General features: G+C 31.4%; 1 protein-coding gene across 4 annotated transcripts in view; it reads right to left on the bottom strand.

Annotated features, from left to right (window-relative positions):
* The window catches only part of LOC106721628 (hypoxia-inducible factor 1-alpha), a 78,693-nt gene extending 56,901 nt beyond the window's left edge, over positions 1-21,792 (bottom strand). Inside the window, exon 1 of one of the 4 annotated variants that reach the window (XM_045681941.1) lies at positions 21,531-21,792. In XM_045681941.1, coding sequence (XP_045537897.1) covers positions 21,531-21,577 — 47 coding nt within the window. In that variant the 5' untranslated portion in view covers positions 21,578-21,792. Of the gene's footprint in view, positions 1-8,874; positions 9,280-21,530 lie in introns of those variants that run through there. The other 3 variants (XM_045681942.1, XM_045681939.1, XM_045681940.1) reach the window with 3 other exon arrangements.
* Positions 21,793-25,690: the final 3,898 nt, after the last annotated feature.

Below are 25,690 nucleotides of genomic sequence, written 5' to 3'. Positions count from 1 at the left end.
TATACAAAAATTCAGATATCGGATTTTCGTTATGAAATACGCAAATAAATTATTTTCATGAAATATGACATTTTCTTCGATATAACATACATACACTCTAATTTTATTAATTGTATAACATTCTGCTTAATTGTGGTTCAGGAATTATTGAATAAATCATTGTTCTAGAAAAAACGCTTGACCACGACATTGTTGAACTAATTGATTTATTATGCAAGGTTCATTGTGTAACTCAACTTATGACCACTTAATAGATGTTAAAAATAAATGTACATAGAGCATATTTTAATCACAATTTTTAAAATGCCAGACAACAGTTGATTACATAAGGGGGCGTCCATAAATTACGTGAGGTGTTTTTTTTAATTTTCTGCCCCTCCCTCCCCCCCTGGTGAGATGTCGTGAGATTTTATTCAACCCCCTCCCCCATCTCCCAATCTCACGTGAGATTTTTCAAAATGTGAGTTTCTTACGTAAACGCGTTGGATTGTCATTGTAAAAAGAAAAAAACAAATTTGCTTCGTGCTTTTATTTACGACTAGTTATGACTAGTAATCAATGTTGCTGAGAGTTTAATTATAAGTGTAATAAAAATTTAACAATAGAATACTTAAATCGTAACTACTTAGATTAAAAAAGAGTATCTACTCTAATTCAGTCCATGGAGAATCATGCACGGTCTCAAGAGAGACTATTGGAACCAACATGTCCATATGATTTTCAGTAAAATCATCTGATCATTTTTTTTTTGTTTCAATCAGAAAAAAAATTGCGTGATATTTGCCGAGACCCCCCCTCCCTCCAACGTAAGATTAGATGAGATTTGACTCGACCCCCTCCCCCCCTTAAACACCTCACGTAATTTATGGACGCCCCCTAAGAACAAGTTTTAGTTATTAGGGATTACTTTAGTGGGAAATCACGAAAAATATTAAGTTATTATAACACTAAAAGGTACAATGTATTACTCCAAAAACACTGTTAGGCAATGTTTAACACGTGTTTTAACCCTTTGACCGCCGCTGATTAATATTATTGACGTCAACGTGGTTATATGTTTTACCATAAATATGTATCACCACAACACTGTCGGTATAAATACCATATTATTTATGAAATGGTTTAAAGTAAAGACCGCAGTTCGCAAGCCTAAACATTAGAATGTTTCAATAACCATATGGAAAAATTCCTCGCCGGACGCAAGAGTGACGGTATAAAGGTTTGACATACATATGTTTAAGCTAAAAGTTTTTTACCTTAAGGCCCACAATGTTTTAACAATACCATAAGCGACATTTAGTTAGGAATAGAGTGCTATAGCATTGTATATACAATGGGCTATTTCATTACTATTGACGCACATCATAGACGTGACCTGATTAGAAATTATACTAAGAATCTAGACATCTAAGTCACTGTTGTACACTAAACCCGTTACACAACAATAATGACTAGATATTTCTGTAAATGTAAGGCCCATCGTACACAAGGAAACATACATTTCCGAAACTAATAAAGTTTACATTATTTGTTCCGTAAAATTTGTCGCGAGTATCTCATAGTGCGAACTCCGTAAACAAAACATTAAATTGCTGACGCGTCTCTTCTATTCAGTAAGTACAGACGACTTTACGACTAACAAAAATTTACATGTTAACTAAACTGCTCCGCCATCGTGAAAATCGTCGCAACTTTTGTCACAACTATCTTGACAAACAGGTAGCGAGCGACTGCTTTTGTCGATTATAAAACAATGTTAGCAAGGCGTGCCTGTGTACGACCTTTATAACATTGTATTGCATAAGTCGCGGGCAGACTAAAATCGAGATTCGAAGATTTCCGTTGATTTGTATACGAAGGGTCTTATTGAGACCTGCGATTTGAGACAAGATGAAATGACATATTAATTTTGTGTAGATGTCTCGGTTATGATGACCAAATAAACAAAATATATGTAATCCACACGATCAAATAAAAAGAATTAAAAAACTAACGTATTATCCTTCGTTTTGATATCCAAGTTTGTAAATAAATATGTCGTAGCGACAACTTCAGTGTCACAGTGGGATTTCATTAAAAGAGTCCTTTGAATAAAGCAAAATAAATGGCACGGTATTTTAATTAAAATAATTTAGGTCAGGGTCCAGAAATCCTCAAAGGCTTTATCAATCAATGTCTCTTGGCTGGAAACTTAATTCTATTACAGCAGGAATAAAAAAGACAGAATTTGGCATTTAATAGAAAATAAATTCACAAAATTTTATTTCAAAGACATAGACAACAAATTACCACATAATTCATTGTTACATCAAAACCCGTAGAAAATTTCATAGACATAGAAATAGAAACAGAAGCAATAAGAGACAAAATAAAGTTGGTGAAACCCAGTGTAACAATGTAACAGTTCTTTAATATGTAAATTCAGTGTCCGTAATTTTCCACTGTAGAATCTTATTGCTATCTCAGATCTTTCATGGAGAATGTAAAGGATGTCAATATATATTTAATACATATTAAACGTGTGTTTCAGCAGTGGACACCCACGGTTACTTAGAACGATAAATTTGAATTTCGGCGCCGTAGATAAAGACGGCACTAGCCGTCGAATGCAACGCACTGAGGAAAAATTTATCGAACATTCATCCCACTTTCCGAACGTTGAGTAAAAACTAGTTACGATCGATTTACAACTATAATTTGCAGTCATTCACTGGGTGCTTTGCTAATAAACTCGTAAATCAACTTGTTTTGCGTGAAAACTGTATTTTAATAAAGACTCTACTTTTATGTTAAAGAACTTTCTGATAATTCTTTAACGTCTTCTAATATTTAATAAAAACTATATGCATAAGCATTTCAAATTATCCATACTCAGAGAAAATTACTAATGCTGAAACTTAAAAAAAGACTATAAAAGATTTTTAACAAATCAAATTTAAAGTAGGTACATTAAAAGGCATTTTTATTAGCTGACTAAATAATCTTCACATTTTTCACTTAAGTATTGAGTACTGCATACATTAAAAACTTAACCAAAAAAAGGAAACCGACATAACGTGAAATACAGTGAAAGCCCTATCGTTATCGTAGGTTTCTATTGCCGAAACATTCAATCAAAAATGTGTTTTCATTAATCTCGTTCGCTCTGAAAAAAATTGAATAATCCAATAGAATCGTGAATACTTTTATTGTGTTACTTCAATCAATTCCAATATTAAACTATAATAAATAAAAGCAATATTTACCGTCTTCGCAAGTTTGGATATAACATCTAGAGACTGTATTACCAAATTAAGCAAGTGCAAATTAAACCTAAAAGCATACACAAAGTCAACAAAACAAATGACCACTCAATAAAATTAGCATACACATATTTATAGATATGTTAGAGAAAGTGAGAATGGAATAATACATAAACGTCTGTGTTCTTAGTTTACGAGTCGTAAATGCTTCTAGGAATAATAACACAATGTAAGTGGGAAGTGAATTTAATTCTCTGATTCGAAGAAGTCTTAGTCTTAATTTTTACTAGGGCCTGATTTTGTGTAGATTCCTCCTAAAGTATGCTGGGCTATACAGGATTGAAGTCAACAATTGACTGTGATTGCAAAATTAATCGCGTTCCCGTCCAACAATTGAAGGTGTGACGTGCGCCCGCCAATTTGTATGTCCGTTAGTAATTGATAGCAACCGTCAGCCCCTCTACACTCTGCACACAATACATTCTGGCCTCGTTTGCTAATAAAACACTAGTATCACTAACGGCAGAATTTATTAAGTCTACTTATTACCGTATAGAAGAATGCTGTAGATAGTGAAGTGGCCAGAGGTTTCTGTTTAAGTTACCATTAAAAATCACTGAGTGTTCGTTGGTTTCTGAGACTTTAATCCCTGTTAAAACATATCATCATCCCTCTCATTATCTTTGACAAAAGAGAGATAGCAATATATGTTTTGTACAGGTGATTCGTCAGTGGAAGCCCGCAGGTACAATTGTGTATTGAATTTAAATTTGGAAAGCATTTTGTATTCATTTAAGCTGTGACGCAATCATTTTACGTAGAAGGACGTGGTTTCACTTTTGGTAGTGTAATATTTGATTAACGATTGCCACAGCCTTGGTATTAGATTGCAGGACTATTTGTGGTATAAATAAACTTTATTTTACATCAAACATGTAACAACATATTGATTACTAATAATAAATTAATTTCGATAATTAGAGAAAAATTAATTGAGCAGTCATGAAAGTAATTCTATCTCTTTGGCTCTGAACATGTTATGAAAAAATATGATATGAACAAAACCTAAGTGAAATAATTGTTAGATGTCTTAAAATATTAAGTACAATCACGCACAATCACTACGGCCATTTTGTATCCTAACATATGAGAATCATAAATACAGTCACGTAAATAAATAAAAATCTGTAAATATACAAGGATTTATGTTTTAATCTAAATACATTTTAATCGCTAACACTAGTTGCAGTAGAATTCCTTCCTACGTGCGAGTAGGGCTGCCATCACTTCGGTTTTTACTCAAATTCTTCGGGTTTACCTGATTGCATTTTCAATTTTGACATCGATGATTTCGGGTCCGAGTAGTTCGTGTGAAACAAATCACTGAATGTCATTGTATCTAGGGTTGACGTCGTTTTTAGCCAATTGTGTTCAGCTCTAAGTTTATTGAAAGTTTGAAGCCCTAATACGCTCAAGTACTAAACCGGATTCATTTGTTTTCCTCAATCATTAACTATGTGTTTTGCTACGAACGCTATTATAAATACATTAATTTTTAATTAATCTATTTGTCGTCTGACACAAATATAATTTGATAAGTGGCCTCTTGGTGTGATCCTTAGTTAAGATCAAAGATCAGATGCCTAATGTTGCAAATATCAATTTACACGTTTCGGTCTTATGCCAACGATCTTTTTTAAAACAAGTATATCGGCAATAGAACTTCTCAGCTGCAAATTTGCATGACAACATGACTTCTAGAATATCAAGCCTCAAACCGCGTCCGAATCACAGTAATCCAATTGCATTTTCACTTCTGTACGATAAGTTATCTCTGTCGTTATTATTGATAATGACCGACTCGGACGTTGGTAAGTGCGATAGTCCGAAATATTGCTTTCGAGTCTTACTAACTTCCGTAGCTAGACAAAAACAATCCGAGTGAAATTGAATTAATTAAAATAATAATTTTTGATGATTAAGCAATAATAATGATTTGAAGAATTACAAAACTGTCAGCATCAAATTTCGAAACGAAAAGAAAAATAATTTATTATTTTCAATGTCAAAGAAACTTCATTTTTGAAATATAAAACCAAAGTGATTTGAGTTCATTAGAACGGAGGTATAAATATTGCTAAACATAAATTAGTTCTTGCTGTAAATATAGCGATTGTCGGTTATTTTAAAGAAGGGCCATAATAGAAACAAAATTAAACAGAAAGTCAGTCTTCTCAGCTTAATAAAAAAGCTTCTTATGTTAACCTTATCGTGTTTGGTACAAAAGGTCAATAACCTTATTGCACCACGTAATAGTATACTTGCAGATTAATAATTTCCTACAAATTCAACATAACAATAGCATAATCAAATTATATAGGAATTTTAATATATTTAAATACAAATACCAATTAAATTAATAATAAGTGATAACTTAACATTTAAGTTACCGTAAAGTCGCGCCGAAGCATCGAGGTTATCAATATGTGTGTGTGCACTTATACATAAGTTACTTCTTATTCTTAGTAAGTAAACAATTATCGAGATATTAAAATAATAAGTCCACTTTGGTTCGTTAATAAGTATTTTTCCTCTCCGCTAGGTACATAATCTTAGGCCTTTGATAATACAAGTAAGCTATGCTAACGCGTGTAGTCCTGGGACTCTAACACTTCAATTTTAATTCAAGAAAAAATATATTAAATAACTCTACTGATGGAGGTTAAATATTAGTCCCACTAAACACCACTATGACCACGGGAAAGGGAAAGTGTTCGGGAAAAGTAATCTTTTATTTCTGTGACTCACTCATGTGTAAATAGAAATACTTCTCAGACTACTGAAATAAAACTCACTCAAGTACTGTTAAGATCACAAGGTTAGTGTAAACCTCACGTGGTCTGATCAGCTGATAAACACGGGGCTGGCAAAGCTCCAAGTAATGTATGAAAAGATGCATATAATAATTAACGAGAATGTGGAATATTTTACGAAACTTTGTAAATATAGAAATCAATAAAGTGCACTTGTGAGACGAATAACGATTGCTCCATTCACACAAGAAATATTTGGTACAGTATTTTTGAACATCGCACGAGTGGCTGCAGAACACAATGTTTGGTGTAGCGGGAAACAAGTATAATAGGTTAAATTCTTGTCTCTTTACCTTGCTTCTACCAGGTATCTACTTTAAGCTAACACTCGTGCCTAGCTAACAAATTTATTGAAATAGCATAAAAGATTATTTTTTTTTCACCAAAGAGGCTAAAGGTTTATAGCCAATAGCTTCTTGACCTCCCGACGCTTATGTGCAACAAATCCAATTACGTAATTTTACTCTGATGAAAAAAATAAGAAAATCTTACTGAAAAAAGATGCTCAACAATAGCATTGCATGCTACACACTTAGTCACAGAGCTGTGAGATGTTTTACAATCTCCACTACGTAAACATTATTTTGTTGTAAATATAATAAATAGGCTTAGAAACAAATTTATCTACATAGCTTAAATTGGTCGTCGAATTGAAATTCAAGGCTAAAATAATCATAGAAGATAACTAAGTAAAACCTAACTTTTTGGGTACATACATAGTTTTTCAGCGTTAGATCGATCTGTTAAGTCACTTACAAAATACTATTATATATATACGTATATTCGAGGTCACAGAAAAAAACACAGACTCAAAAAAATTACATCGTATTGATGAATAGACAATAATTTATCAGCAATAGCAATAATCCTCGTCGTACGAGACATAAGTCATCGATCTCTTTTATCGAAACAAATAAAAAAGCTGCGTAAAATAACCTAGTCGTAATTTTAAAAAAACCCAACCGGCTGTCTAATAGATGAAATAGCGCCATCTATTGTCTGCCATTTTAAACAAAGATTTTAGTGTTTTTTTAATTAAAAGTAAATAAACTGCAATATATGTAACACTTTCTTATTTTTAGAATATGCTTGAAAAAAATCGAAAAAATGTTTAGCAATTAAAATACTGTTATAGCGAGTGTGCATTGAACTCGTTTTTTTATATTTATTTAAAATTTCATCTCTCACATCAACTATATGAGTTTTGTGCCAATGCAATATACGAAGACGACGACGAAAAGAGGAATCGAATGACACCTCATTCGTCAAAAAAATGTTATGAAGTTTAAAAGTAAGGATTGGAAATTCGTATGGATATATCGTCATTTTTACAGTAAGAAGCTTGAAGCTTTTTTTAGACATTCAAAAATAACAATAGGTAATAGGGGATTAAAGTTTGTATGAGAATATATAAGGTTTATGTGAATATTTTGTAAGTTTAATATGTTTTGTTGAAATGTTTTATATGTAAGTTTAAGTAAATCAATTAGCCTCAATAATTAATATTCCATCCGACAGTATTTCACGTGGACGAAGTCGCAGGCTAGTTTAGTATATTAAGACATACCCAATGTACTATCAAGACAACAAGATACCTAGGCAAAGTGGTTAGCTTACCACAAAGGCCAATCTTATCTGTCTGCATTAAAGACTTGATATGTACGCATCCTATGTATCAAGTCTTTTGGATCCGTATCATATAAAAAGCTACCGTACAATTATTATGGATAAAGTATTATTTTCATAACAGTTCGTCTGATAATTCAGTCACGTTCAGATAAAGAGCGATCGGGCCTAGTCTATCTATTAATTTACCCTTCAATGTACTATGCTATTATAGAGTTCTCGTTCCCTTCTGTTTTATCGGATAAAAATTTACAACTTATTTAAAACAGACAGAACAGAAGATAATGTGGTGGTAATTAGAAGGGCCGCTTGCATTTTCATTTATTTTTACCATAAAAGGCCAATTCGTGCAACATATGTTGTTGCTAGCTCTGCCACTGTTAACTAATATAATAAAGAAGTATTTACACCATAAATTTTTTTTTCGTTATCGTGTTTTAGATATCCTGGGAAATAGTTGAATAAACGATAAATATTCACGTCACAAGGAGGTTTCAGGAATAAAGTATTTATAAGCATTTTTTACACTATAAATTTTTATATATTGCACGCGTAACATCGTTTTGCGTCAGCGAAGCGTTAAATTTAATTCTAATGTAATCAAATACAGCTACTTGAATTTAAGAACGTTTTACTATATATGTATTTAACAAATTCTTTAAGACTTTAAACTACTGTGCCCCGCGGTTTTACCCATTAAAACCTTCTGTATTAGCTAGCTAGCGTTCATCAATAAAAATAGACTGTAAAATACAAAAAAATAAATACATATTAAAACTGAATGGCAGTTCCTGAGGTTAGTGCTTTTGTGCCATTTATGTTTACTCAGATAATGAATAGGTGCTAATTATTTTTGGCGGTTTTTACGGATTACCATTTTAAGGGTATCTGAGGTCGATTAGATTATCAATTTTGTTTCAATTAAATTATCAATCCGTGTATCAACACATTGGTATTCATTACATTATACGCTATTTCAGTATAACTTCTACTCCAAACATCTCTTCAGTCATTCTTGAAATGTGTGGCAATACAACTATACCACCATAAAAACTTTCGCTTTAATTAGAAGTGGGGTAAACGTGTACTATTACTTGTGTCATCCATAAAATCTATCTAGTAAATAGACTTACATAAAATCCTCCAGATCAACAACATTTGTGTACTGACAGGGTTGTCCCTCTACATCAAAGCACATTGTATTGTAGTCCCATTGCTGACCCTGGCATGGTAAATTCAAAGTCTGCGGTACGTACACTGTTTGCACTTGACTACCATAATATTGATGAGCATAATTACACACATAATTACCACTAAAACGTTGGTTAGTTAACTTAGAGTATGGTTCGTTATAACCGTACTCATAAATACACATGTTTTCTGGTTTCGACCACTGACTCGCCATCGGGCACTGTCCGCTCCATTGCGTTTCCTCGTAGTTACCGACTACAGGACACTGGTAAGGAACACGGTCACCGTTCACCAACATGTTCGATAGTAAACTTACACAGCAATATAACAGACCATCTGACTACATTATCCACGGCCAACTGATACCAGATGGTCTTATCTCAAACAGTAATACCACTCGTGTTGCGAAAAAGGTTGATTATATTTTTGATAACACAAGTTCATAAGTTATGCCGTCATATAACTCATATAGCACGAATTACGATATTTTCTATTCATGTTACGAGATGGCGCTGATTAACTCAAAATCAGGTTTAGAATAAAATCAAGGGACAGACATAAATGGAGATAGATTTCGAATATTGTGACGTAAAGTACGTTACCTATGTCAAATTTACAATTTAAGGAAAGAAGAAGCGAAATAAAAACCTGAGTATAACTACATAACAATTAAAATATATTAGGGTCCCAGAAATAAAAATCTAAAGTCTAATAAACAAGTTCATCTTTTTAATTTAAACATAGTCTGCTCAATAACACATGAATTTTACTCGTTTAAATACAATTTACTCTAAAAAAATAAATTTGACTACGACATACATTTTTATATCTTGCAAATTCATCATTACATATAAAAAAAATTACATATTTGTGATGAATTTTATTTATATCTTAAACTGAAAACAACGACGACTCAAGTTTTATTTTTCTAGGTTATTCTATTGTATTCAGTACGTCTAAGGCGATATAAGTCATTATACATTATGAGTTTTTACGTATGTTCAATTTAATGTTAAGACTTACAGGTCAGATCAAGAGATCACGCGTTGTATAATAAATCTTTATATTTGAATGACGTCACTTCAAAATGAGTCTACGTTGCAGCCCGTTCAATCTAGAGTATTTGGCAGGGGAAAGGACGTATGAGATAAGTATATATCCTCTTTCTTTTCCTTAAGGTAGGCCTCGCATTATTTTAATTTAATAAAACTATTTTAATAAAACCGCTTGCTCATTTGCCACCTTTTCCTTTAAAAATATATCATGTTACATACGCAGTTAGACCAATTACATCATACCTTATTTTGACAACGTATTCGATAGTGTTCACAAAAACAGCCGGAATGACGAGACCTTCCATTTTAATTAAAGGGGCTATTGAACTCGGCGCCATGACGTCGATTGGTTTAAACAAGTAACGCGGTTTAATACTGCGAAATAAAGAAGGAAAATTATTATTTATATGTAATATTCCTTTTGAGGTTTCAGGGACTTTTAGGAAAATTCAATTACGACAGACAAAACAAGTTACAGTAAATAAGGTCAAGAATATTCATATGAACTAGACATTACGTAGACTATATTTGTTTTAAAAGATTTCCTGCTTCTTTGGAATAAATGTTTCTGTTTTGCAGAATGCCAGCCAGATGATTTGTAGACAATATATTATCAAATATTGTATTCCCAAATATGTTTTACGTTTCCATTTTGTATTTGAATTATTCAGTACTTTGAATATTGATTACATAGGTATTTATATGTACAGAATATAGATAGATAAGTACATAAATGCTGTTTTATTAAAATACAACACATTCAAAAACTCTATATCAGCATTATTTGCGATAACTAACCCAAATTCAACGTCACCATTACGCGGATAATTAAAAATATTTAAACATAGACTAATTTACATCCTATATTACTAAATACTATATGCACTATATGCTAAATAAAGTAACTTAGATTTAAATGTATTGCAATAAAAATGCAATGGTTTGTTTGTCGTGGAATGGACACGAATACCACTCAGAACATAAGGATATGGTTTGCGATACAGTGTGTTGGGTTTATTAATTTTTAAATAAACAATCTCCCAACTATTACGGGGATGTCACCAATAATAGACAAGACTGGCATCATCGAATATAACACAAACAAGTGCAAGATCACAAAACATATTAATATAGATGTGCAAATGAAACAAAAAAGAAAATCATTAAAACATGCGATAACCCGCGAAACTAGCATCCGGATATTAAACGTATATTTATGACGGCCGTATAATAATAAAAAATATAAATGCGAATGTTTGGATGTACGGATGGATTAATCTATATATATAAAAGAAAGTCGTGTTAGTTACACTATTTATAACTCAAGAACGGCTGAATCGATTTGACTGAAAATTGGTGGGCAGGTAGCTTAGAACCAGGAAACGGACATAGGATAATTTTTACCCCGTTTTCTATTTTTTTATTCCGCGCGGACGGAGTCGCGGGTAAAAGCTAGTATTATTATAAAAATATTTTATTTTATAACCAATTGTGCTATTCTAAATTTTTATTCTTCGTACATTCCTTGTTAACCGCTAATGATTAGTCTCGGAATACAAGGTCAAAGACAACTGTGGGCCTAACACGAATATTTGTAACAAGCGCCATCGTTCGACGTCGACATAATTTGTATAAAAAGTTATGTAGCGCCCTCTATCGGGCGTAAAGTACACCAAAAATCTCATAATAATTTTTGTCATAATTTAAGATGACGATAGAAGGCTTATCGTAAATATTCGGGTTAGGCCCACTAGGCGGAACCACGCATTAAAAACATTACGTCAGATTGTTAGTACGAGACATTGACCATAACGTAACCTTTATTACTACAGGATGTCTTTAATTGTCTAATTACATTTGAGAAAGTTCCCTGATTAAACTTGTGTTGTTTGTTTAAATTATAATTATAAGTAGCAAGTTCTACGACCTTTTGTATCTTTTTGTTAAAGATTTTCTTTTATGCAAACCATTTATTTTGTATTTTTGTATTTCCTTTTTTAACTTTAATTTCTTAACAAATTCATCTCTCGTCGTTCTCAACTGCTGAAAAGTATATATTTCACTTATTTTCCATACACACTGTTTAATGAGTAGTAAATTTTAAATAAATTATAGGAAAACATGCCAATGATAAAACTTTCTAGAAAATGCAGTTTCGTTGGTTTCTTAACTACGATGGTATGCATTAAAAAACCGGTTAATAATTATATACCTACATATAATATCTGACTAGTGCATTCCGTTACCGAGGGCCGATTAACTTAAGCGTCATAAATATCTTTAAATGACACGCAAGTCAATAACCGAACATTTGAACATTGCCTTAAATAATTTAAAATATTCATAAGAGTATGTAGAATAATTATAAAGGCGAAGTAAACAAAAACTAATTAAAATTAAATTAAATGCTTATGTTTATGTGTATGTTTACTGAGAAATAAAACGGTGAGAGGGTTGCCATAAGCACCACTTTTTGCAATGCCCCTACCAGTACTATCCTGTATTAAGAAAAAAGTTATATAATTAAAAAAATAAACAAAGTCCACGACATTGAACAATAAAAACAAAAGAATGCGTGCGCAGCTGTGAGCAAAATGTTAGTTTCTGTTACATATATAGTCCCTTATATACTTGATTTAACACAAAAAATATATAAAAAAAAACATTGTAACAAACAGTCCAAGGAAAACTAGGTTATTAATTTATAGTGCGACATTTAAAACGAAAAATTTGTTTGTTTTTATCATATGTTGAATTAATTCAAATGCCCTTAATAAGGCAATAAACCGACATATAGATTGAGCAAGGTACACACAAAAGTAGGAATGTGGAAGAAAAAAAAGGTTAAATATTATATCCTTATAGAAAAGTTAAAAAAAAATACGTTACAAGACCTTTTTTTAATTTAGTTATTTAAGAGGCTTTGTCGCAATGAGACCATACCGCTCCATAAGGCTTCCAATTAATAATACATCTAATCATCTACATTATTTCTCAAACATATGTCGGTCAACTTAAACATCATCCTGACCTCGTCAGAAGACGTGTAAGCCAGGATAGTGTTTATCTGACCGACATTATACCTGAAAACCTTAAAATAATTAAGTCTAAACCGTTCGTTCCGAGCACACTCCAATGCACCGACAATTTAACACGACCGGCCCTACGAGAAACGTAGCAGCATTAATAATATAATTCTAGTTTAATATTATTGATATTATTTAATATATAACGAAAAAGTGACGGTTTATCGATACAGCCGAGCGAATCCGTTGATAACGGTATCATAACACGTAATACAAAGTGCATCGCTATCAAAGATTTCCACTGCCAAATCACTAGTACTAAAACATATCGCCATCCCGTTCATTCTCATCGAAAATAATGAGATGGAAATATGTTTATACGGTTGTTTTTGCAGTGCAAACTCAAGTTTATAGTTTAAGCTTGTGATAAATGTATACTTTAATATCATATACGTCTAGTATAAAGCAAGTAAACAATTCGAATGCCGGATATGAACAAGATAACAGTATTTTTTGTGGAAACTAAATGACAATATATTTTTTATCTATATATATATCAATTCATTATAGACTATGATGGAATGGTAGTTTAATTATATATTTTATAATGGCAACACAACAGAAATTGTAATTTTACTTTTAAAATTTTAAAAGTTACTAAATATGTTTTTGTTCATTTCAACAACACAAATTTATATGTATTAATTAAATATTAGGTATTCTTAATATAGTACTTTTGGGCTGTTTAAAATTTCAAATTAGATGCTAAAATACTAAAACATCATAACTTTGTGAGATATAAACTCCGTAAAAATTAAAATATTCGAAAAAACAAGATTTAAAAACGAAACCGGCTCAGACACCAAGGTTCTTAAAATTATGACCCATGTAATAAACAAATAATTCAACCCAAACATATACTTACTTTTAACCACGGATTCCCAAAATGGCCCCAAGAGATCGATAACGAACTTAAAGCATTGCTAATTCTCAATCTTCTTCTATTTTAGGTCAATAGAAATGAAAAATAATAATAATAATAATTGATCTTAAAAGTAGGTAATTTGGCCATGGGAGTCTGAGGTAACAGTTCATTTAGGAAAAGGGGTCACTTGTCTGAAATAGTTTGGGGATCCCTGCTTTAAACCATAAGAATTAACTTTTTTATATCAAGGTGGCAAACAAGCAAACGGCCAACTGAATTCGCCGACATAGCGAGGCGAACGTTGCCCACAGACATGCGAAAATGTAGATGCCTTGCCTACCTTTAACTTTAATCAACGAAGAAAGGGACGCACAGAAAGAGGATATTTCCCCTTCATATGCGTCCCTTCTTCCGCCAAATCCACTTCCCTTTCCACCCTTTCCTAATAATAAAAGAGTGGGAAGGGAAAGAGAACTAAAGTTAACTTATAGCATTTCAAATGTAAATACACCATACGGCTGTTACACAATCAAAGGAAATGTTTTGGTCGTTTGTATAAACGAGTTATCTACTTGGAAGATAAAAAATTATACCCAGTTTCAAACTACATAGATAACGGTACCACTATGGTGACCGTAGGAGGCCATACAAAACAGAGGGCCTAACACGAATATTTACGACACGAGCCTACATAACGTTATTGACGAAATATGTCAAAATTTGTATGAGACTTGTTCGTGTACTTTACACCCGGTGACACACACACTGTAAAAATTGTGTCGATGACGCTACGAATACGTTCTCACGAATATTCGTGCTAGGCCCTGTTACACTTATTTACTTCGACGGACCAGTTTGTTTTGCATAATTTGATTTTGATTTCCTTTAAAAACAAAGGTTTTCAATATTGACTTGATTTTTTATAAAAAAAAAAACATCGTTAAATTAATAATCAATATTTATAAAGTAAATTTATGTTAACGTATACAAACTAAAAAACAATATGATTCGTCATTCACAAATTTCCCAGTGACAACAAAAAATAACTAAAACGCAAAGGGTTTTTACGTGGATAGTACCTAAATATAACGTAGATTTAAAAATAAATATAGACTTCTAAGTGTAATGTACAAGAATAAAAAATATATGTCAAATTTAATGGATGCGACTGTACTTAAAATTATATTCTTATAATAACTGTTCGAAGTACGTAGGACGTTCGAAGTAAGAAGTACAATTTTTAACGTTATACTATAACATTGCAACATAAATATTTGGTGACACATTAAATATTTTGCAGATAGAAAAAGTTCAAATACTATGTTAAAAATTACTATATTTGGTGTACAATTACAATATTCTAAGTTGGCAATAAACAAGTGTAATGGCCGAAATATAGGTTGCGCGTGCGCATTAAAAAGGAACTGACGATGCTATTAAATTTTACTATTAAATATATACAATATATTACCAAAGCAGCTTAGTAAACGGGTCAACATTCTTCTAAAGTGACTCGAGCATAGCTAATGGTAGCATTCTATTGTGAACCATTTTTCTCTTTGAACGACAGAGGGACAGATAAACCGATTAAAATATATAAAGCATTGGTAGATTGTTTATCTACTTTTATTTTGGATCAGATATTTAAAAAGTTAAATCCATTAAAAGTGATGACGAAAATGCAATAGGAATTTTAACGTTAATCAAATTAAGATTCTTATGGTTGTGGTTTTACAAAAAATATTATTAAAAAAAATAAAAAAAACGCTTTGCTAGCGTTATTGTTATGCTAAATTATAATATTTTTGCTGGTTTGCGGTTTGACTTTGGTTTAAAAACAAACATTTCTGCAACTATAGTACTTTAGAACCCGACATGTTTACAGTAAACGGGGTCTTAAATTATTGCCGCAGAAGTGTTATCGCTGCCCTGTTTATTTTAATTTACAATTATTTTGATAACTTCCACATTGGTATCTTTTGTTTTATGAAATGCAACAAGTACTTTACGCTTTCCAACAAAAACTGCAACAAAATGATAACGACCCATAAACTTTTACATGCAACAAAGATAACAAATGAAAGTATAACAATGCTCAGTAGAACAATTTGGAATACATAACAAAATAATGGCATTCCATTTTCAAAAGACAACAAAGTATTCTTTCATTTGTTATCTTAGTTGCGTTTAAAAGTTTATGGTTCGTTATCATTTTGTTGCAGTATTCCCACGAATCATATATAGCAAGTAAACTAGACAATTAGTCTACTTTTATCACTAAAATTCCTTTTAGATTCTCGATAAGCAGATTCTTCATTATATTTAGAGTCATATTTTCTACGTAATTGCATTACCTATAAAATAAAAACTGCAACCTCCCTATTTTTCTTTTTCGTAAAAGTTATTATTTAATTGACTCTATAAAGCGGTAGCAGTAAGCCTTAAACTTAATTTTATCTGTCAGTGACAGAATTAATTAATTTAAAGGAGTAATGATTAATCAGTAGGTAATTTATTTTTCTGGGTCAAAGTCCGATACGGCAGCTGGAAGAAACCGGTACTCACGTATTAATAAGGCCCCAGAGTCGGTTAAGTTTGATCGTTTATCTTTAAGTACACCGATAGACGAGCCTAATAGCTATATATTCGATGTGTAAGGCTTAAGATAGTTAATTCACGTTCATTCTGTTATATGATCAACTAGCTGTCGCCCGCGTAAAAATAAACGTAATAAATAGCCTATGTGTTATTCCAGACTATGTTCTATATCTGTGCCAAATTTCATCAAGATCCGTTCAGCCGTTCCGGAGATACTTTCAAACAAACATCCATCCATCTAAACATTCGCATTTAAAATAAACTAGCTTTTACCCGCGACTCCGTCCGCGCGGAATAAAAAAAAATAGAAAACGGGGTAAAAATTATCCTATGTCCGTTTCCTGGATCTAAGCTACCTGCCCACCAATTTTCAGTCAAATCGATTCAGCCGTTCTTGAGTTATAAATGGTGTAACTAACACAACTTTCTTTTATATATATAGATTAGTAAAATAAGAAAGTATTTATACTCTTCAACTAAATAACTTACTAACAACATATAACGACCGACATTCTGGTCCTGTCAATTAAAACGGAAGTTTAAAATTTATTTTGATGTTCTAAAGTACTTTAAAACCTGCTCCGACACAATCTATGTCGAGTAACAAAAACTTCAAGGGTTTTAATACTAAATTGTGAGGAGCTAGAATATCTTAATAATAGATATGTTGAGACACGGCATCACACACAATGACCCCCATAGTAAAACCGTCCATAAAATCTTCTACCTGGGGTTAACAAAAAATTCTATTGGACTTCTTTTTAAGGTGGATTGTTACGCAACAATCCAAAAAGAACTTGTATCTTAGTTTCCTGACGATATTAACCTTTAAAATGCCCTTCGCATTATTTAACATACATATAAAATTTTGACTAATTTTTTTTTATATAATTGACATACTGTAACCAAATACCAGTTCAGTAATAGTCGACATTTTGACATTTAAAGAAAACAAAAAGAGATATATCATATAAAAACAGTATATCATTATAAAATCATCATTATTTAACATACATATAAAATTTTGACTAATTTTTTTTTATATAATTGACATACTGTAACCAAATACCAGTTCAGTAATAGTCGACATTTTGACATTTAAAGAAAACAAAAAGAGATATATCATATAAAAACAGTATATCATTATAAAATCATTAAAAAAAATGCAAAATTCGAGCATATTATCTCTATACATAGTGAGACTGCACTTTTCTCACATTATGTGTACATATATGTATTCTTTTTTATCATTGAATTAGTAACAAATATGCAGCTAATGCCCAATATACCAACCCGCATTGGGCCAGCATGGTTGACTATGGCCAAGTCATCCCTAACTTGGGGTAGACTCCGAGCCTCTCAGTGGGGACGTATAGTGAGCTGATGATGTATGTAAGCAACAAATGATTATAAAATCTATCGAACTGCTTCCCAACGACAACAAATAGTAACAAAGGCATTTGTATAAGGAAAATTCCGATGCAAATCTAAATTAGCCAGCTATTAGCACAGAGTAAAGCTATTTCTACTGACCCATTTAGCAAATTATTTCGGCTGGGAAGGTTGGGAGACATTTGATTACGTAACAACAAGGATTATAAACATCGATGTTCATTTCTTTACCCTTCCGCATCTTAGTTAGTATGAAAACAAGGAAGTTGTTACATTTTCGACTTTATCACTTCAACGATATGGTTGATATTTGATATTCGAGTACATAGATTAAATAAGTTTAATGGCGGTTATTACACTTATCATTGTTTCTTTACGAGTAGACAAACACGATACACTATTTTTTTTTTAATTTACATAAATACTATATACCAGAGTTTCTCAAAGTGTGCTCCGCGAAACCTTTCTTGGGGTCCATGAACATAGAAACTGAGCGTACTTTAAAAAATACTAAGGTAAATTTTAATTATTTTGTAAATTTTACAGATGAAAAATCCGTCAAAAATATATTACATATCTAGAAAAAAAGTTTTATATAAGACGCGAACTGAACAAGGGACGCAAGTTAAGAATTAAAAATTGTAGAGCCTAAAATAATCAAACCTAGAATCTAGAGTTCCGTCAGATACTTCCCAGAAGGGTTCCGTTGCTAAAAACCCCTGCTATATTCTAACGAGTAATAATAATAATACGAGAGTATTTGAGAATTACTTTTAACAAAAGAAGTCTTAAAAAACTTGTATCTAGAGTCAATAATCGTGCAGTTTTCTATCTTACATTGCACTTTAAAGAATTTTAACAAAGGAAACAAACACAACATTATTATAATAAGTTTGAGGTATTATCTGTAACAATCTATGGCAGCATTTACTATGATGAAGAGATTGTTGTGTGCGTTGAATTAATTGTAAGCGACTATCAAGACGCACTAACTCACTGGTCAAGGCAAACCGTGATAGATCACTTTTTCACTGCTAGCACAAACAAGATCATGATAGAGTCGAGTTCGTTTTACATGACGCATTATCCTCATAATCTGTATTTAATATTAATTTTATAACACATTACATGTTGCCCGCGACTTCAACCGTGCGAAATTAAAAAAAGCGTAATAAGTAGCCTATATATTCTTTCAGACTATGTTCTACATCTGTGCTAAATTTCATCAACATCCGTTGAGCTGTCCTAAGTCCGGAGATACCTTCAAACAAACATCCATCCATCTAAACATTCGCATTTATAATATTAATAAAATAACCTCCTTCTTTTTGAAGTCGGCTAAAAAGATTAGTAGTTGGCTGCGACTTCAACCGCGCGAAATTTAAAAAAAACTAATAATAATGTTTATTTAAAACATACTTTATATACTATAAAATAATATAATTTAAATAAAATTGATTAATACCTTGTCGTTGTCATAGAAATTGATGGCTGAGCACGTAAATGTACCGTAATGTAATAAATTATGTGCCGTCGTCGCTCGGCGATGCGTTACAAAAGTCACGGGACGCGGACAAATCAGACTTGCAATTCTCTTCTTAATGTGTCATTAAAATTATTACAAGCTTGCTTTATTGTGGCTTTCTGAGACCAAATTACATGTTTCAAACGTATTTTTATCTCTGTTTTGTCAATGATAGGAATGACGATATGTTTTATACAGAGATTTTAGTCTTAGAAACCGACGATAAGTCGGACCATAATTGACCACGTGAAATTTAATAACCTCTACACCTATCACAACCTAGCATATAACCGCCAAAATGTTATAATGGACAAGAATATTAAAACCGATTTTGTTACAGTTATTTTTTTTAAATAACATTTAATTGTTATTCTATAGTTAGACAATGTAGAGATCCATATCTTATCCCAAAATATGTGCAATGGATGTACGAATACAGGTGAAAAGTTTATGCCTAACTAACTAATAAATTTTACAGGAATCATCAAAAAGCTTCTTATAAATTAAAAATTATATAAATTACTAGCTGTCACCCGCGACTACGTCCGCGCGCAGTTAAAAAAAAAATGAAAAATAGATGTTGGCCGATTCTCAGACCTACTGAATATGCTCACAAAATTTCATGAGAATCGGTCAAGCCGTTTCGGAGGAGTACGGTGACGAAAACTGTGACACGAGAATTTTATATATTAGATGTAAAATACATACTAAATTCTGCATTGTAAATACATTTAAGAAAGATAAACAGTCCCCGAAAAACATCTTTGCTCAGTATGTACATAAGGCACATATTTACTAAATGACACACGCCTATTGATAATAAAAATTGCTTACGTGATAAGAGTAGGCATGTTAAAAATGGTCCTACAATATACTTCTCAGAATATTTTATGATTGATAGTGTCATAAAAATTAAGAGGAAAATGGGATCCATAAACAGAAACTATGGATTAATTGTAGGAAAAACTGATACACAGCCTCGTTCTAAAAAAAATATGACATTATAACATTATTTTTTGATAATGTCAGCCAGAGATGGCAAACAAGTGATGAAAATTTGAATTTAATTTACTATTCTAATTTCATATTAAAAATATATTAAGTTTAATTTTAATAAATGTAATTACATTTAAATTCTTTCATTAAATTTGATTTAGATTTTAGAAGTTTAAATAATTTATTTTCACATAATAATTATAAATTTATTGAAGTAGGAAGTCGCTGCATATGGAAATCAGAAGACCTCATGGTATGGAAGGCAATAGGGGAAGGCATACATCCAGCAGTGAACAAGCTCAGACTATTGATGTTTAAAATGTTCAAGTATATTCAAAATAAATATAATAGGGTTTTATTTTAACATTTTAATTTTATTGCGACATTGAATAAATACAGGAACCTAAATTTATGAAAAATTACAGGTTATAAAAAAAATTAGAATATAGAATTTAAATTCATCTGTAAAAATACATTACATCGAAATATGAAACTTTTATCTTTTATCATGAAATATCACTCCATTTTGCATCAGCAAGTTACCTCATTTTATTACACATTGGTGTGGTTGGCACCTACATTGTTAATTATATACATAAATTTTTCCATTTGCTTGTAAAATGTACAATGTGTTTTTTAATAAAATTGATGAAAACTCTTTGATCACTTAAAAGTGATATACAAAATTATGAATTTTCGATTCAGTTGTCTATCTTTTTTTGCTTTTGCACGAGACGTAAATCATAAATTTCGTCGTATAGAATTTTTGTTAAAAACTTAAGCTTAATAATAAAGGAATTTCAAAGATACATAACATCAATTTCTTTCCTTTGGTAATTAAATATGTTTATTTAAATTTTAGGTGAATATAGCAAAGTATTAAATGAAAATATAATGTTTTCATATGAAAACTCATTGTTTTTATTTAACTCATATGTGGAATCAACGTCAAAGAGAAAGTTATAGTGAATATTTGGCACATAATGAGCACAAGGAAAACATACATAAAGTTAGTTTAGACACACAATTCTTGGTTACATTATGAGTTAAATGTAAAATGCTGTTTCAATAACAAACTTACCTCTTTTTCTGGGTTGCTGGTTTAGGAGTCATCTCTGATTTTATCATAATGTCAGTATTATGAAACTTCGCGATATGAGCACAATCTTAGAACACTGCCAAGGAGAGTATCATATCGCTATTCGCGTACTTTATTATTTGATTTGTTTCCGAAATGTTCACAAAATAGTTTCACAGATCACAATTTAGGTCATTTTATAATGCACTACACAAACAAAATACACTTTGTTGTCGTGAACTTGCACAGTGGTATTTAGTAGAAACTCGAGTTGGTAGTTGGTAGACGGATTAACTTTTTGGTGTTGCCATATCTAAGTTTCAAAATTCGAATTCATGTGCATGACGAGATCACTGTGCATTTAATTAACGATATTAAGTTAAACTGCCAAATAATTTACTTTCTTAAGAAAATGTTAAAAATTTTCATACTTAAAAAATAACTATGCTAGTGTCAGAATAATGATTAAGTGTCAAACTGTTCAATTTTAATCAAATATACCACATGTATGTTCTTACAGTAAAGTTAGAATACACAGTATAATAGAGTTATAATAAAGAAGTTGTCATTCAAAAACTCAGATGAAGAATTAAATTATTATTAAAAAACAAAGTCATTATTATTCAAAAACAAAGTCCTGTGATTCTAAAATACTGCCATAATTCTACGTTTACCTCCTAAAAGAAGTTTTGACAAAATAAAAACGAAGACTGGCAATACTTTTGTAGAAAAAGTTTATAAGTTATAAAGAATTGTAGATAATAACCATTTAACTGTAAAATTATAATTACAAAACATATTTGTGTAACTTTCAGAATAGCAAGCATATTATTCAATGTCGCTTTTATCTTTATCGTTGATACGGTTGTCTAGCTAGCGCCATCTATACTTCACAAAGGACACTAAAACGAGGAAAAAGCTCCGTGTATAGTTGTCCAATAAAAACAGATGTCACTGTGTTTCAAATTCACTTACGATGAATGTTTTCGTGCTATTCTTTTAAGCCAATACGTGAGTGTTATCGTATGACGAAAAACTTAAATAAAGATAATACATGGTTTTTATATGGACAAATATTTCAAAGTGACATTGCAAGTTTGAAAGCGTTTACACTTAAATAAAACATAAATCAATTCAGTATTACCTACATTTCCATAATTAAAGTCTTACTAATTGATTCGTCTTTGTGGCGCCGTTGTTTAAACGAATGATGTATGAACCAACACAGCACAGATAATTAATATCGTAATAATACAATACTATACTAGTAGGACTAATTACTTACTGCAAGTACTAATTCAAGGAATTAATACCTTATGCGTAGTTTAAGGAAATCAATAGTAGAAAAATAATATTCACGGATGATTTCAATTTTAGATGTGTTCCGTAAATAATGTAAACCCAGTTCTTGTAATATAATAGCACGATGGCTAATAGTTGGTTGTAATAAATTTAAGTTTTGTAATTTATCTGTTTTAACGGAATTTTAATTAAGACATGCAGTTAGCCACTAATCAAGCCTAAAATATGCACTCTTAAACTCATACCGTGTACAGAGTTATTGACCCGGTATTTGTACCATAATACGCTTATGTAATTATGTTGTTCGACTTGGTGAAGTTGACAGTAGATAGTAGATATTTAAACAGGTATATAAAACTAATTTGATTAAATATTTCTAACAGCAATATTTGGCTAGCCATTCAAATAAAATGTACTTTCGATAGTAATGATATCAAAAACAATGCTATAAAAGCTAAAAATAAAGAGATACCGTTATAGGTAAAATATTACAACAATTTACTTGAACGTCAAAACACAAACTTTACAAGGAATAGGAATTTAAAGTTTCAATTCATTCATTTTACGTCGACATACAGATACGTGAGGCACATTTTATTATTTCCATTATTATAAACTTGCAAAATTAAAATTACGAAAGTGCCTGCTAAAATAAAACTAGCAATACTTCTCTCCTGTTGATTTTGTATTTTTATTTGGACATACAATGTATTAAAAATATTTATGTTAATAACGTGCACCGAAATGAGTATGTATTTAAATTATAATCTAGTATAACTTTGGTCCTGGCTTGACACTAAAGTAATCAATGAGCATAATGAATATACTGAAAATTTTCTGGCATTAAGTGTCAATTTCCCAACACAGTATATATAATCCGACAAAAATATCTGTAATAATCCGGTGGGAGGAGATGTTTTTTGAAACCGAAGGTGTATAAATATTTATGAAGCTGACTGTAAAAATGAAACTAATAGAGCACAAGCTGATCAAAAACTGGCTAGTTACATGATATTCATGTACAAGCTAAGATAAATCAGATTTTCAATCTTTAAGATAATCACGAGGTGTCAGATAGCCACAGAAAATGTTTTAATTAATCTTCCAAAACATGACACTGAATTGATTCTAACTATTACTTTATCTTCAGTTACATCTTGGATACTTGCAGCTGTCAACGATTTATTGCTTCTATGTTAACATATTTACGTATTAAAGTATAACCTACTAGCTGTCGCCCGCGACTCTGTCCGTACAGTATTAAAAATAAAGTTAATAAGTAGTGTATGTGTTCTTCAAGACTATGTTCTACATTTGTGCCGAATTTCAGCAAGATCCATGCAGACGTTCTGGAGATATCTTCTAACAAACATCCATCCATCCATACAATCAAACATTCGCATTTATAATATTAGTAAGATTAAGAGTATCAGGAAATGTAACTAAATACAACTCCACAAAAACATATTGCATATCTCAATGTTTTAAGGTGAATGAAAGAAATGACACTCAGTCGTGAAAAGGTTTTAAAACACAGGAATAATATAATGTTTTCGAAACATTGGATTATTATGTGAGATTCTTATTTCTGTTTAAAAAAGAACACAATAAATAGTTTGAACAATCATAAATTCGTCTCATACCATTTATGGATTTACGAGGATTCTATGCGATAGAATAATCTTTCAAAACTTCTATTGATTTTGATAGAGGTTTGACAGATAATACACTAAGCTTAGGATTTTTTCAACGATGACTTATGACCTCATCGCAGTTTTTCTGACTTAATGTGGGCGGTCACGCTGAATTATTAAACGACAACAAAATTGATTGATATGATATTAAAATTTCCAAATTTAATATCCGTTAGGTATTTATTTTAAGTATTTTTCAAACTAGACGTTAATCGTAATTTCATCAGAATTATAACAATATATATTTTTAATTCTTACCAAATAGTAGACATTTAAACAGCAGTTTTAGTTGCGGGGCCACGGTTATAGTTTTAAAAATCAGACAGACCTTTATTAAGGTCTACCTAAACCAATCCAACTCGATGAAGATGAAAGATGAAATGTTAGAAGAAAATAAATAAAAGGAAAGGTTTTTGCGTTAGATTTAAGAAAAAATCTGTGCTATTTCTGATTAACATTTTAAACTTTTACTTTGTCAGGATTATACAAATTTGTTCATAGTCACCCTAGTATTTGTCCGTAGAATTATTTATTTCGCCAATGCTATTATCTTCCAAATAAAGGAATTTCTTTTATAACTAATCAACCGGATACAGAAACTGTAGGGCTGCCATCGTTCGATAAACGTAGACTCCAACATTGGCAGTCTATCACGGCGACTTTGGTGACTTTTCAACTTTAGGACAACGGAAAAAATCGAAGTACACTCTTGATTACTAGCGGGCGATTCCAAAATTTTTAACAACAACGAACCCCGTGAATTTTGTTCAAAGTGTAGCAGCCCTAGATGTACTGGAAAATACAACCGCCAGAGGCCGTCACCGTGGCCACTGGAACAAGTTTTCGTTTCGACATTTTTGGCTCATTATTCCTTCAGTCCGATAACATCTTTGTCAGAGGAAGCACGTCTGGTGCATCGAGTGGATGCTGCGTATCGAAATGATTTCAACTTTGCGTGTTATAAAAATGTTTGGTGCAATTATTTAAATGTTGGATTCATAGCGTAAGAAAAAGCGTGAAATCTAAAAGTGATCAAAGAGTGTTTTAAAAAAATTGATTGGTTTTTAATTAAAATAAGTAGTGAATATCAAGTGAATGCATATTGATTTTTATTTTAATGGTTGACTCAATGAAAATGGATTTACAAAAGTGTGTTGGAAAATTCCT

This window comes from Papilio machaon, chromosome 17, assembly GCF_912999745.1.
Source record: "Papilio machaon chromosome 17, ilPapMach1.1, whole genome shotgun sequence".
NCBI classification, from domain to species: domain Eukaryota; kingdom Metazoa; phylum Arthropoda; class Insecta; order Lepidoptera; family Papilionidae; genus Papilio; species Papilio machaon.
The sequence above is the reverse complement of the archived record's forward strand: the minus strand, read 5'-3'. Positions and strand labels throughout refer to the sequence as shown.